This window comes from Empidonax traillii, unplaced genomic scaffold (genome assembly GCF_003031625.1).
Source record: "Empidonax traillii isolate 1590-97213 ecotype Southwest subspecies unplaced genomic scaffold, ASM303162v1 scaffold616:size383281, whole genome shotgun sequence".
NCBI classification, from domain to species: Eukaryota; Metazoa; Chordata; class Aves; order Passeriformes; family Tyrannidae; genus Empidonax; species Empidonax traillii.
Genome location: NW_020955809.1, coordinates 282,260 through 294,650, shown reverse-complemented (window position 1 = coordinate 294,650; position 12,391 = coordinate 282,260). Strand labels below are relative to the sequence as shown.

The window sequence follows — 12,391 nt, the reverse complement described above, 5'->3', positions numbered from 1 at the left end:
GACAACAAACACCTATGAAATACACTGGTCAAATATCCCATTCCCTCTAATACTGGTCCACTGAGAATTATAATTTATTACTACTAACAATTAGTCTTAATTATCACAGAAATAAGCAATGGAGCCAAAAATCCCCACTGTGTCAATAAGCTGAAAAAAACCACATTCAATCAAGCAATCAGACTGGCATCTGCACAGTCTTTTTTAAAAAAAAAAAAAACCAAAAATTAAAAAATAAAGAAAAGGAAAAGCTAATCATTCTGCACAGCATCTCTATTTCATAAGGTCTTCAAACCCATGTGTAGCAATTACAGCAGGAAAACAAAAGTACACACTTCTCTTTAAGTAGTCCTAAGTCCTTTCAAGTAAGTCATCAAGATAAATTAAAATCCTAAACAATAAAAAACTTTCTTTTTATACTCCATTTTTCACATAGGTAAATAAAGACTCTGCACATCTGGTTTTCCACCATTCAGTTGGTCTAAGAAGAATTACTGCCCCTTTCTATTTTACAGAAGCATCTCCTCGTGAACCAACAGGTTTTTAGGCACCAGCACTAAGCAGCAGCACTCCCACGTTTGCAGGACTCTGGAATGATTTATTCCCAGGATATTATTCCCTTAAGCCTACACAGGACCATCCCCAAGAGCCACACCACGTGCCCCAGAATTAACATTTACATCCCTTTATTGACACAGATCAGTTTTAAAGTGCCAGAATCCATGTTATTATTAACAAGCAGCTGGATGACAGCAACTCCTGAGGTGCCCATGCCAGTGCAGGTGGAAGTGCTGGCAGTCAGGAGTTCATGTGCCAGTGAAAAGCTCCCGTGGCGGGGCGAGCTCAGCCCCGTTCCCAGCCAGGCGGATCCAGGATCCTGGGTCAGGCACTTAATGAGACACGGATGACTTCTTTGGCTGCTGCTCCCGGCCGTAAAGAATCAGTGAGACTGTCAGGAATCACTTGGATTTCGTTCCAAGTACCAGCACAGCTTGGAAGGAGAGCAGCGGGGCACGGCCTGAATGCGAATCCTGGGAAGGCGCCGAACGGAGGCACCGGCACAAAGAAAGGGAGAGCAGGAAGTGCAGTGTTTCATATCTCCCACAACCACTGGGCTCTTCCCACCATGGAGAAATGCAAAAAGATGACAGAATAATGGGGGAGGAAGCAGACCTTCCTGCTTTTCTTCAGCTCTCAATGAGGAGAAAGAAAACAGTTCCAAATGACAACGTGCAGCCAGAGGCGGACTGGGAAGACGCATCTCAGGCAAGGCCTAAACCCCGGACAAAGCTGATCCAAACCCCTCAGAATTCAGGCTGCTCTGTCCTTCCATCTTCCAGAGCTTGTCCATGCCAGAAAACTGCATTTTTCGATGTATGAGCTGCAGAGTTACCTATAGGCTCAAGCATGCAGTGAGGTAGAGAGCTATATATATATTCCCTATGCAATATTTTCCTGGCCCACACGTAGCACAGACAAAGCTTATTTCCCCATTTTCCCAGTCACTCTGGCACACGTTCAGGACAGATACTAAGGACGTTTGCTCTGTGGGAAGAGGGATGTTTCTTTTCCCAGTGCCCTCAACCTGACACCCTGTGCCCCTCCTCTTTAGACACCTCATCCTTCAGACACGATTTTTCTTACAGTCAGAGTAAGACTGAATTCAATTCACTGTTCCCACAATAACCCCTGCCCTGCCTGGAAACAAACTGCTTGATGGAATGAGGGGGTTTATAAGCCAAGTTGCAGCCACACCTATGATTTAAAATACATGAAAACCATTGCAAGTAAACTCCAAGAACGATACTGGGTTTAACTTGGCTTCAGCCACAAGAACAGCCAGGACTGGAGGAGCTGCCCAAGAAAACTTTGATAGTAAAGTTCAAACTTCCATAGCAATCCCGAGGAAGAGAAAGCAGCAGCACTGACTGCTCATATACCACTCCCTCACTTTTCCAAGCGTTCCACGGGCTGTCTCCCTCCCATTCCCCCCCACTCTCCGGGCAGAGGGAGGATGCTGCTCCAGTCACTGCTCCTTTTCATCTTTACTGCCCAAACTCTTGCCCCACCTCATTAATGCACTCATCCAAATCCCACCCTGAATAGGAATTTGCATATACACAAGCCTTTGGAAGCTCATTAATGTCCTTTGAATGACTCTCACATGTTCATGAATTTATGCTCTGCCTGTCCTTGTTACCTACACAGGCCAAAGGCACAGGGCTGGGGGAATTATTTAGGGGCTCACAACAAAACAAAGCATTTCCTGGGGTTCAGCCCAGAACTTCAGTGTGAGATGTGTCTTCATCTTTGTGCCTCCTGAATTCTCACTAGATAACAACAGCTTCCACTTCCAGGCGTGGATGTTGCTTCACAACACTGCTCAGCCTCTGTGTCAAAAGCAAACAACAGTAATATTGAGGGGGGGGAAATAAAAATAAAGGCTTCGAGACATCAGAGCCCAAGCAATGAAGGAGCCAATGCACTTAATCAACTCTTAATTTAGCTCAAGCCCTTTACCAAACTCTACGAACAACAAAGGCACATTTTACAGAGTTTCCTAGTTAACTGGAGATAGGAAACAAGTCCCAACACATCCCTGCTTCCCCTTAGAACAGCTTGGCACCGCCTCAGAGTCCTCCCTGCGTTTAAAAGCGAGGGCCCAGCAGAGGTCCAAGGCAGGCTGCACACCCAGGCTGCACACACCAGAGTGCTGACAGCAGGAACAACTTCTCCAAAACACCAAACAGGCCATGGATCCCCAGCTGCTTTTCAAAGTTCTTCTGCTCCCAGTGTGGCTGAGCTGTTCCCAGAGCAAACAACAGGCATGGTCATGTGTGGAGGCCTGGGCTGGCACAGCTTAACCTGTTCTTTGACACCCCAGGCTCAAACTAAAACCAGCAGGGTCCTCGCTCAGCAAAGAGCAGCACAAAAGTCCCTCCCTAAACACTGTGAACAAAACAGGTTTGTAAAGGTTCAAGAGAAATCTGGACAGGCACTTGGAAAACAGATTTCTTGTGGCTCATCCAGCTGGTAGCCCCCTTTGGATCCAGAGGACTGAGCTCAAAGTGACTGCAGACCAGGGGACTGTTGCAGGGAGGTGACAGTTACTCCCCACACTTTGCCCTGTTGTTGCTTTTCCCTCCTCACTCCTTTTTGGAAGTTGTACCAGGGATGGACCCTTGGTCTGAACCACTACAGCTTCTCTGACATTCTGAAGAATCCGTTTATAACACCTTTATTTTTAGCCATTTCCTCAGAAACCCAAGTGACATCGTCAAGAGCCTCGAATATAAAAACACTCCTTCTCAACTCCAAGAGTCAAATTTTAACACCAAAGAGGTAAGAGCAGAAACGAACTGAATGAAGAGCTGGGTGTGCACCCTTTAGAAAAATATTATCTAAAATCCTTGCAATTCAAACCAACAACAGTCCTGGCTGAAAATTATCTGCAGCCCTGCCACAGACTGGCCTCAGCAGACTCACAGATGAGACACTGTTAAATCAGCACAGAACCCACCAAAAAGAGCAGCTCAGTTCGTGTCCCACGTTCTCCATCCTGGAGCTGCACGTTTATAGGTGCACTCACAGCTCCATCCACAGCCCGGGCAGAGCTGCTCCAGCAGCTTTTCCAACAAGCTGAGAATCTACACAAATACTTGGACTGCTGCAAAGACTCTGATTTTGCACCAGGGAAACAAGATACAACATCTGCACAAAAGTGAGCTCATTTTGTCAGGGGAGTCTCGAGAAACAATGTGAGGGATGAATGTATCAGAAAACATTCTCATCCACACAACTCTTTACAACACACTCCTGCAGTCTGGATTATAGATTTTACCTGACCCAAACACATTATCCCTACTGTATTTGGCTTCTGCTTTTCTAAAAAAATAATAGGGAGCTGCATTTAAAGAGCCAAACAAACCATCCATATTCTATTTTTCATGCTAATGAATCATTTTTCAGTAGGAAAGCTGAACAGAGCAGTTTTATGAAGTCCAGGTCCTGCTCTACCAGGAGGGCAGGGGGGAGCATCCTGCAGAAAGGCACTAAATGAAGGTGAACAAGAAGTTCCAACCAACTCAGAAGATTCTCACCAGATTCTCCACAGTAAATTCCTCATGCGGCTGGACAGTGAAAGTCTCTCACCTGCTCACACAGCAAACAAGGGGAGATGCTCTTCCAAGGACCAAGAGCAGAACAGAGACCTGGTTTTTACCCAGCTTAGAAAAAAACAGGCCTCTAATCTCAGCCCTGCCCAAAGGTTATGACTTAACTCCGGCCCAACACAAATTCCTGAGGACATTTATCAGTCTTTGCACACTCCAATGGCTGTGGCCACAAAAGCTGCATCTTCAGGTGCTGCAGCCAAGAAGGAGACTGAGCTCAGTTTTCCATCTGCTTTATAAGCATGTATTTAATGGGAGGGGAGGAACGAGTGGGAGAGGTGGGTATCCCAGTTTCCAAAATGGACAAGAATCCCACGGAGCCCCCTGGTGAGGAGCTGCCCACCTGCTGCCTGTCACCTTCTCCTCTCAGAAGGTTCACTACTTCTGAAATTCCATTTTCTGAAGCAATTTCCAGCTTATCAGTGGACAGTCACAGGGACTGCTCATGCACATGGCGGAGCTGTTAAGGATTTCCAAAAACACCTCCACTAACAGAAACCCTCAGGAGTAAAACCTCATGGAATCATCAGCCAAAATGCCATTCCCAAACAAGCTGCTGGCATTTTCTTGCCAAAGATGTGAGGTAGGTACAGCAGGAGGCTGGGGGAACTGGGCTGCTTCAGCCTGCACAAGAGGAGGCTCTGGAGGAGCCTCATGGCAACCTTCCAGTGTGTAAAGGAGGTCATCAAGGAAACAGAGCCATGACCTTCACACCGGCACACAGCAGAGGGATGTGAGACAAGAGGCACCAGATGAAATAAGAGGTTGAGGGGGGATATGAGAAAAGACCAACGACACAACCCTGTTTGAGAACAGTTCAGCAGTGAAGAGGTTGCCCAAGGGGGTGGTGTCATCTCCATCCTCAGAGGTTTCACACACCAGACTGGATAAAGTCCTGAGTAACCTGTTCTGACCTCACAGCTGATCGTGCTTCCAGCAGGAGCTTGGAGTGTGGAGATTTCCCACGCTCCCTTGCAGCCAAAATTACCAAATGATCCATGGTCAGGATCCAGGGAGCAAGTGGGTGTCAAACTGAATGTAACACCAAGAACTGCAAACAGGAGAGTCCTACTGAACTCTGGTTTGAAGAACTGAGCATGAAAAGCATTCTTAGGACACACCATAAACAGGGCACAGGGAAGAAAATACCTCCAGAGGCACAGGGATGCAGCTCAGTTTACCATGGAAAAGCTGCTGGCTGTGTGTCAGCCTCGAAGCAGGGAGAGACTGACACTCTCCCTTCCTCTCCCACTGTCAGATATCCTTCTAGGATGGAAAGTGGCACCTGGAGCGTTCCCCCTGCAGAAGGAGGCAGAGCTCACCCAGAAGGCTCATTCCCATTTCCTAAAGAAACGCAGGGAAGCTCACCCAGATCCCTGTTCAGTGATGCACATGGAGTGACCAGCACTTCTCTCCCCATCCCCAGTGCTGAATAAACTTTCACATGCCCACAGAGCCTCTGCTCTGCTGCACAGCCCAGGGCTCTATTCTTACCAAGCCACTGCTTTAAAAGGCTCCTTTTGCTCCTCCATTAATTATCGTGCCACTTCCTATATAAATCTCTTGTATATCATCTCCTACAGACATAAAGGTCAAGCTGAGGTTGCCCCCTGGTCTCATTGTGTGCTGGCTTTTCATTTCTTTGTTTCACGTGTCCCAGACAAGCCCATAACACCCACCCTCTGCTCGCTCCTGCTCTGCCCTGGCCCTGGGACACAAAGCTCGGAGCACTCCTCTATTCCTTGTGTTTGCCAAGGGAACGGAGACATCCACAGCCATCCCTGATCCCAAAAGGAGAACAAGATCAAGCAAACTGCTGACAAACTCCTGGATCAATACAGCTGCACCAGCCCCAGGAGCCTCAGCAAAACAGGGAGAGAAGAAATGACAATCCAAGGGTTTGTGGCACAGCACAGGCAGAATAATGGACTGTTACCTGTTTTAATGTGGCTCTGGCTGCCACTGAACATTTGGAAGATCAGAGCAAAGCCAGGTAAAACTGACATCTCCCGGCTCCATCCTCAACTCCAGATATTCTCAAGGGTTTAATACCTCAGAGTCTTTCCTGTAGCCCCAAAGTTTTTAATTTGCTTTCAAATAGCCACGTTTTATAGCAGTGACTACAAGTTCAAAATGGCTTTGACAGCATCGAGCAAAATTACAGAAATAAGCACTCTTGGTAAGCTCCCTTCGCCTCCTCACCCCTCCTCCCTAGCAAAAAAAAAAAACAAACTTTTAAGAATGGCATTTGTTTTCATGAACAGATTACTACTGAAGGTACTATGTGCAATTTCTGCATCATAACATCCAATCATCTTCACTTTAAAAGGCCCAGACCAGCACTCCTGGCATTTACTGGTCTACACAGAGCTGGAAGAGTGACAGAGCAACGAGCCAATCGATACCCGAGCTCCCTCAAGGGGGTTCCAAACTCCAGCTGCCCCTCCACGTGCCCCAGGAGCCCCCCCAAACTGGGCATTTCCCCTTTTCTCCCCCTCAAGAACAGCACAAACAATTCCTCTGTGATTCTTGCAGGCACAATTCTGTGACCAGAGGTGAGGGGGGACAGCACAGGCTGAGGCAGCTGGGCTGCACGAGACGCACAAGGTATTTACTGACCAGTTTTTTACACGAAAAGTGATGTTTTCATCCTTCCCTGAAATCCTGGCTGTCAGAAGGCTTTGACTGCTTTTTATGGAGGGTGACAAAGCTGAGCAGGACTGTGGGTGGAATTCTCTCCTTGTGCAGCCAAAGGGCCAAACACCAAGAAGAGAAAAGTCACAAGAGACTCAACCCATTTCCCAGCCATAAATCCAACGGGATTAGAGTGATCCAAAAAGTAACCCTTTCAAAATGTTGATTCACAGCAACCAAGGGACTGTTGCTTCAAATTCAGTATCAGCAGAGCCCAGGGAAGGCCATGCTGACGGAGCCACCAGCTCACACTCTCTGTGCCCTGGGACAAGCAGGGATTCCAGGAGGTGCTCCAGAGAATGGCAGCAGGGAGGCACTCACGGGGTGGGAGAGGGCTGGGGGTATCTCACAACAATTACAGGGAGCACTCAAGTCTCAAGTGTGTGGAAGCTGTGCTTTGGTTTTCACCTTAATGGCCCTAAAGAGGGAAATGATGAGACGCTGACTTCTCTGAGAACAGATTACAGGAACTCCAATCCTCCGTGCCAGAGACATTAGTGACAGGTCTGCACTTATCTCTGTGCCCTGTGTGAAGGCAGGTCAGGCCATAAACCACTGAAACCAGAGCAGTGGCTGCATCCCTATAAATAACTTCAATATCTGAAGGTATCTGAACTGTCCACACCCCGTTCCACGGGATGCTTTTAACTATTTGCCTCGTGTGCCTCAGGCAGACACCGAGTCCTGAGCACCCACCCTCCTGAGGGGAACACTCTCCTCGTGGAATAAAGCTAAAGATGCATCTTCTACCTGCCTCTATCCTTCTCAGCCCTGTAACTGTGACTTCTAAAGCAAAAGGAAAATGAACTGTAAAACCCATTACAAATATCCAGTAGGGTGGGCATGGCTCTTACCCCTTCCTCCCTTCTCCCAAGTGGCATCAAATGAGATTTTTCCTTACCCAGAAGCACAGAAGCCTCCAGGGTGGCCCCGGTGCCGGGGAGGGTTTCTGCACAAGTGCACTGCCACTGCCTTTCCGTGTGCACAACAGGCAATCTGGGTTTTATTGGCCATAAAGAAGGGTTATGGATTGGGGCTCTGACAGTTAAGTGGTGATGCACAGCTGCCAACGTTATTCCTCTGGTATCTGCAATCCCAGTGGCAAAGACCAAAGGCTCAAAAAATGATATACCTGGACCAAAAGACAGTTAAAAACACCACGGTGCTGCCACACACTAAATTACAGCGTGAAACCACCATAATCCAGGGACTCAGATAACAATGAAAAGTAGATTATATTTACTTTAATCACAGAAACAACCAACCACAGCAACTTATAAAAGGATTAAGCAAAAATAACTCGTAATACAGAGGAGTAAAATTGTAATACAGAGGAGTAAAATTCTAATTGAACACCGAAATAGGCAGACTATCCCTATCAGCATTGGGGATGCCATTCCAGAGATCCACTTGTCACTGCTGTCACCCCCACCTGAAAGCTGTGCCACCAACCTGTCCCCCTCAAAAGCTGCCTCCCTGCATTTAGGGGAGGGGTATTTCCCAACTGGGTGTTTCTGACTGGTTTGTTTTCCTCCCCATTGTGTGGAAACGCTTTTATGAATTTTCATTCAAACTCTTGGCTCACTTTTTTTTTTTTTTTTTTTAAGTATAAATTGTGTCTAACAAGAAACACACCAGGGATCTCTTCAATCCCCAAAGGCACTTTCTTAAAAGGAGAGAGAACAAAGGAGAAAACCTCCCAGCATGTGCTTTCCAAACCAGCTCCTTAGGACAGTATCAAGAATGACAATACTCGAACATAAGCTTTTCTTTTTCCTTCTTTGATCCATGTATAATTGAATTGATTATTGCAAACTGTGTAATGATTTCCAAAGGACTTGAGTGGAAGGCAAAGATCACAACAATCTAATAACCAATTTAAAGAGATGTAAGAAATATTGAAGGAAAGATTTAATCACTCAAGTATACTCCTTCCAATTAGAAAGAGCTTTAAATAGCTTACCTTGAGATAAATTAGAGTCTGTGTGCAATTATACAGGAATAGTAATTAAGATCAGGAAAATTCACATATGCCTCAGCCTATGGAGTTATGGAGAACTCCACAGACTTTCCAGTTACCTTATTTCAGCAGCAGAAATGAAAACATACTGGTTCAATTTATCCAGCCCTTCCAGAGTACCAAAGAATTCAGTAACCTCACAAGTCTGGGATCTGCAGAGTATGTTTGATCTTATCTGATTATTTTTTTTCCCAATAGGACAAACAGTCCCAAATGGAGCAAAAGACTGAAATATCCTTGATTATGGTGAGATAACACATTACAAAAAAGAGGCTGTTTCACGATGTAAAGCTCCAGGAAAAGTTATGGCAAGTAAGACTGACCACTGTTCTTCTGGAGGGAGCAGGACCTTTCATTTGCCTTTGGCAACACCACCATATCCCATTCCCCAATTTACACGGGCAGCGTTACCCACAAGGGAAGGCAAAAAAGTTTTAGAAACTTTTCTAAGTCTTCCTGACAAACTTCTTCTGGCAAGGCAAGCGAGTCACTGCACAGCTATCACATTTTATTTTAGTTTTTAAAGGTCACTAAAGCTGAAATCAATGCCATTTGCTAATTAATCAGAGGAGAAATGGAAAAGGCTTTTACCTAAGAAAATGAAAATAATTAAAGGAATTCACTGGTCATCCTTCAAACAGCAGAGTCTTAATCACAAACCCTCCCTTTGGTATCCTTCCACTTGCAAAGAAAGAATTTTAAAAGTTTTCCGGGGATTTACTCCTGCTCAGAAAACACTCACTGCCCCCAGGCCTGATGTCACAGCTTTCCATTAGCCCCGTTCTTCCCAGGAGCACTCCCCTCATCCAGGACCTCATCACTGAGCTGTGCTGCTCCTGGAAAACCACCCTGGGACAGCTCCGACCCAAAGCAGGAATTTTGGGCCCCCTTGTCTTCCCCTCTCCTTCCTGACACAGCAGGACCCACCCACACACCTTTTTTTCCTTGTAAAAAAAAAAGTTTTGGAGACTGAAGTCTTCCAAGGGTAAATTCATGAAGTAAGTATTTTTTTCTTATGCCAAGCCCCCAAAACTAGAGGAAAAACCCAAGTTTTCACAGAATGCAGTGGGATCCTTCCCTGTCAGCCTGCAAGTGCCACTACCCTGAGCAGAAAAGTGAATATGAAAATAAAGTAGTCGGCTGGGCATTCACTCTCCAAATTCCCGAGGCAGCAACTGCACTTTAGGAAGAATTAATTTTTAAAAATTCTGATTTCTTTCTACTGGTTCTCAATAAGGAAGTTTTAGGGAGGGATCTAGAAAGAGGTCTGGGATGACAAGCAGTCACAGAAACAGGTCTGTGAAAGATCCACCTGCGAAGCTGCAGAGGAAGAGAAAAGGACAGGCCCCCCCCAGCCTGATGGACCACAGGCTTCAGGTTTCAAAGCTCCCAAGATCAATAAACTGTCGATTTGCACAGCCAAATCCTGCCTTTCAGCCCTGTCCCTTGCCCACCGTCCTGTCATCTTAACACACACCCCAAAAAAATAACTTTATTCCTTACCTCTCATCTAACTCCATTTCAGTGAGGGTTGCTAAGAAAGGCATCACATAAACCCCACCTGGCTGCTGTGCACCCAAACCCCTCAGAGCTGGTTACTAAAACACATTACTCCATTTGCCACGCTTAAATTAACAAAACTTAAAAATGCTGGAATCGCTTCCCAACCTGTTATCTCGTTCCGTGGGAAGCACATTTTGAAAAGAAGGACTTAAGGACAACACAGCCCAATGGTTGAAAATGTGGTCTGAAAATACCCAGAAAAACTAAGGCCACAGGAGGATTTAAAGATGATGCTGAAGTTGGACACGCTCAAGGTTTTATACTTCTTTACCTCCTGACAGCTCCTTAAAGCATCTCAAAATGAAAGTCCACATTACCTTTGATACACAGAAAACCGAGACCTACTGAGTCTCCAGGGAAAACCAAAGTATTTCCGTAGTCATACCTCATATTCTGCACTTTGCTGCACTTTTAACACACTTCTGATTTCACCCATTTAATGTACACCTGATTTGTGCCTTTCGCTGCATTCACTTCGGAGCAGGAGACAGGAGCCCTCCTGCTGAATAACGACCCCGTGGCAACTGCGACCAAACTCCCAAACTTTCCCCGCGCTGCCGGGCGTGCAGGGCAGGGTTTGCAGCCCCACGCCCGGCATCGAAGCCACGGCAAAGTTGTTTTGGGGTTTTTTTTTCGGGGGGGGGGGGGGGGGGGGCGCTTTTCCTTGGATTTTTGGGCGTGTGACCAGAGCGGATGCCCCCGCCGCCCGCTACGACAGTTCCTCAAAATCCCTGCTGGATAACTGAAGTGACTATTGCAAAGTGCGTGGCGACTTCCCCGAGGCCGAGGGGGTGGAAGGCGAAGCTCGCGGGGGCCGCTCCCCGTGCCGAGCCCCCCGAACCGCCCCCCGGGCCGCACCGAGGGAGCCCCAGCTGCGCTGCGGGGCGGCCGGAGCGCCCCTTTTCCACGGGTGACAGGGACCGGCGCCAGCTCAGCCCCGCCGAACTCCTCCAGCTCTGCCCGTGACGCGCTGGATCCCGCGGGGCGGGCGGCGAGCGGGGCCGCCCGGCGCGGTGCCCGCGCTGTCACCGCCGCACTCCCCGCAAACTTCGCGGGGAGCCCGAGGGCTCCTTCCCCCGCCCCGGCAGCGGCGGCGCTGCCCATGGCCGGCACCCCCCGGGAGCCCGGCGAGGCCGCCGCCCCTGCCCGCGCAGCCCGCCCGGCGCGGCCCGACCCGGCGGGCGCGGAGCGGGGCCAAGCGCGCTGCCCCGGCGGAGCGCGGCCGGCGAAGGGGGGGCGGCCAGGGGAAGGCAGGCAGCTCCGCGCCGTGCCGCCCGCCGGCGCTCTCCCCGTCCCTCCGCCCCCGCTGCCGGCGGCCGCCCCGCCGCGCCCGCCCCGCCGGGATCCGCGGCCGCCCCGGCCCAGCCCAGCCCGTCCCGTCCCGGCCGCGGCCGCTCCGCGGGGGGACCCCGAGCTGCGCTTTACCTTTAGTTCCGCACTGTCCGCCATCTTGCGAGGCCGCGCGCAGGCGCAGTGAACCCCGCCGGGACACCGCCCCCCCCCCTCCCGCCGCCCCGCCCGCTCCCGGCGCGCAGCGTTTGAATCGCGGCGCCATTTTGTGCCTCCTCCTCGGGCGGGGGTCCCACCCCGGTCCCTTCGGCAGAGACCCTCGGTCCCCACCCCCGGCCCCTCCGCGGGGCTCCCCGAGCCGCCCCGCTGGCACCGTGTTGCCGCCGCCGCCGCCCTGCCCGCAAAGTTTCCCCCCTTTTCCAGCGCGGCCCCCGCGGGTCGCTCCGTGAGGGGAGCGGGCGGCGCTCCCTAAGGGACCCACGCCCCCCTGAGGGACCCGAGCCCCGGGACCCTCCGGAGCACCAGCGGGGGGCGGTGGATGCGCGTCGATGTAGTAATAAATAAAGTTATTTAAAATTGGAATTTGCAACTCTGATTCCTGCTGCTTAATCCGCGGGTTTAAGTAGTTTAGGAGTGGAGCAGCACGGGACGG

General features: G+C 49.3%; 1 protein-coding gene across 2 annotated transcripts in view; it reads right to left on the bottom strand.

Annotated features, from left to right (window-relative positions):
* Positions 1-11,906, bottom strand: part of PIAS1 (protein inhibitor of activated STAT 1) — a 52,178-nt gene extending 40,272 nt beyond the window's left edge. For both annotated transcript variants that reach the window (XM_027898682.1, XM_027898683.1), the window contains exon 1: positions 11,875-11,906. In XM_027898682.1, coding sequence (XP_027754483.1) covers positions 11,875-11,898 — 24 coding nt within the window. In that variant the 5' untranslated portion in view covers positions 11,899-11,906. The remainder of the gene's footprint in view (positions 1-11,874) is intronic.
* Between the last annotated feature and the right edge of the window lie 485 nt (positions 11,907-12,391).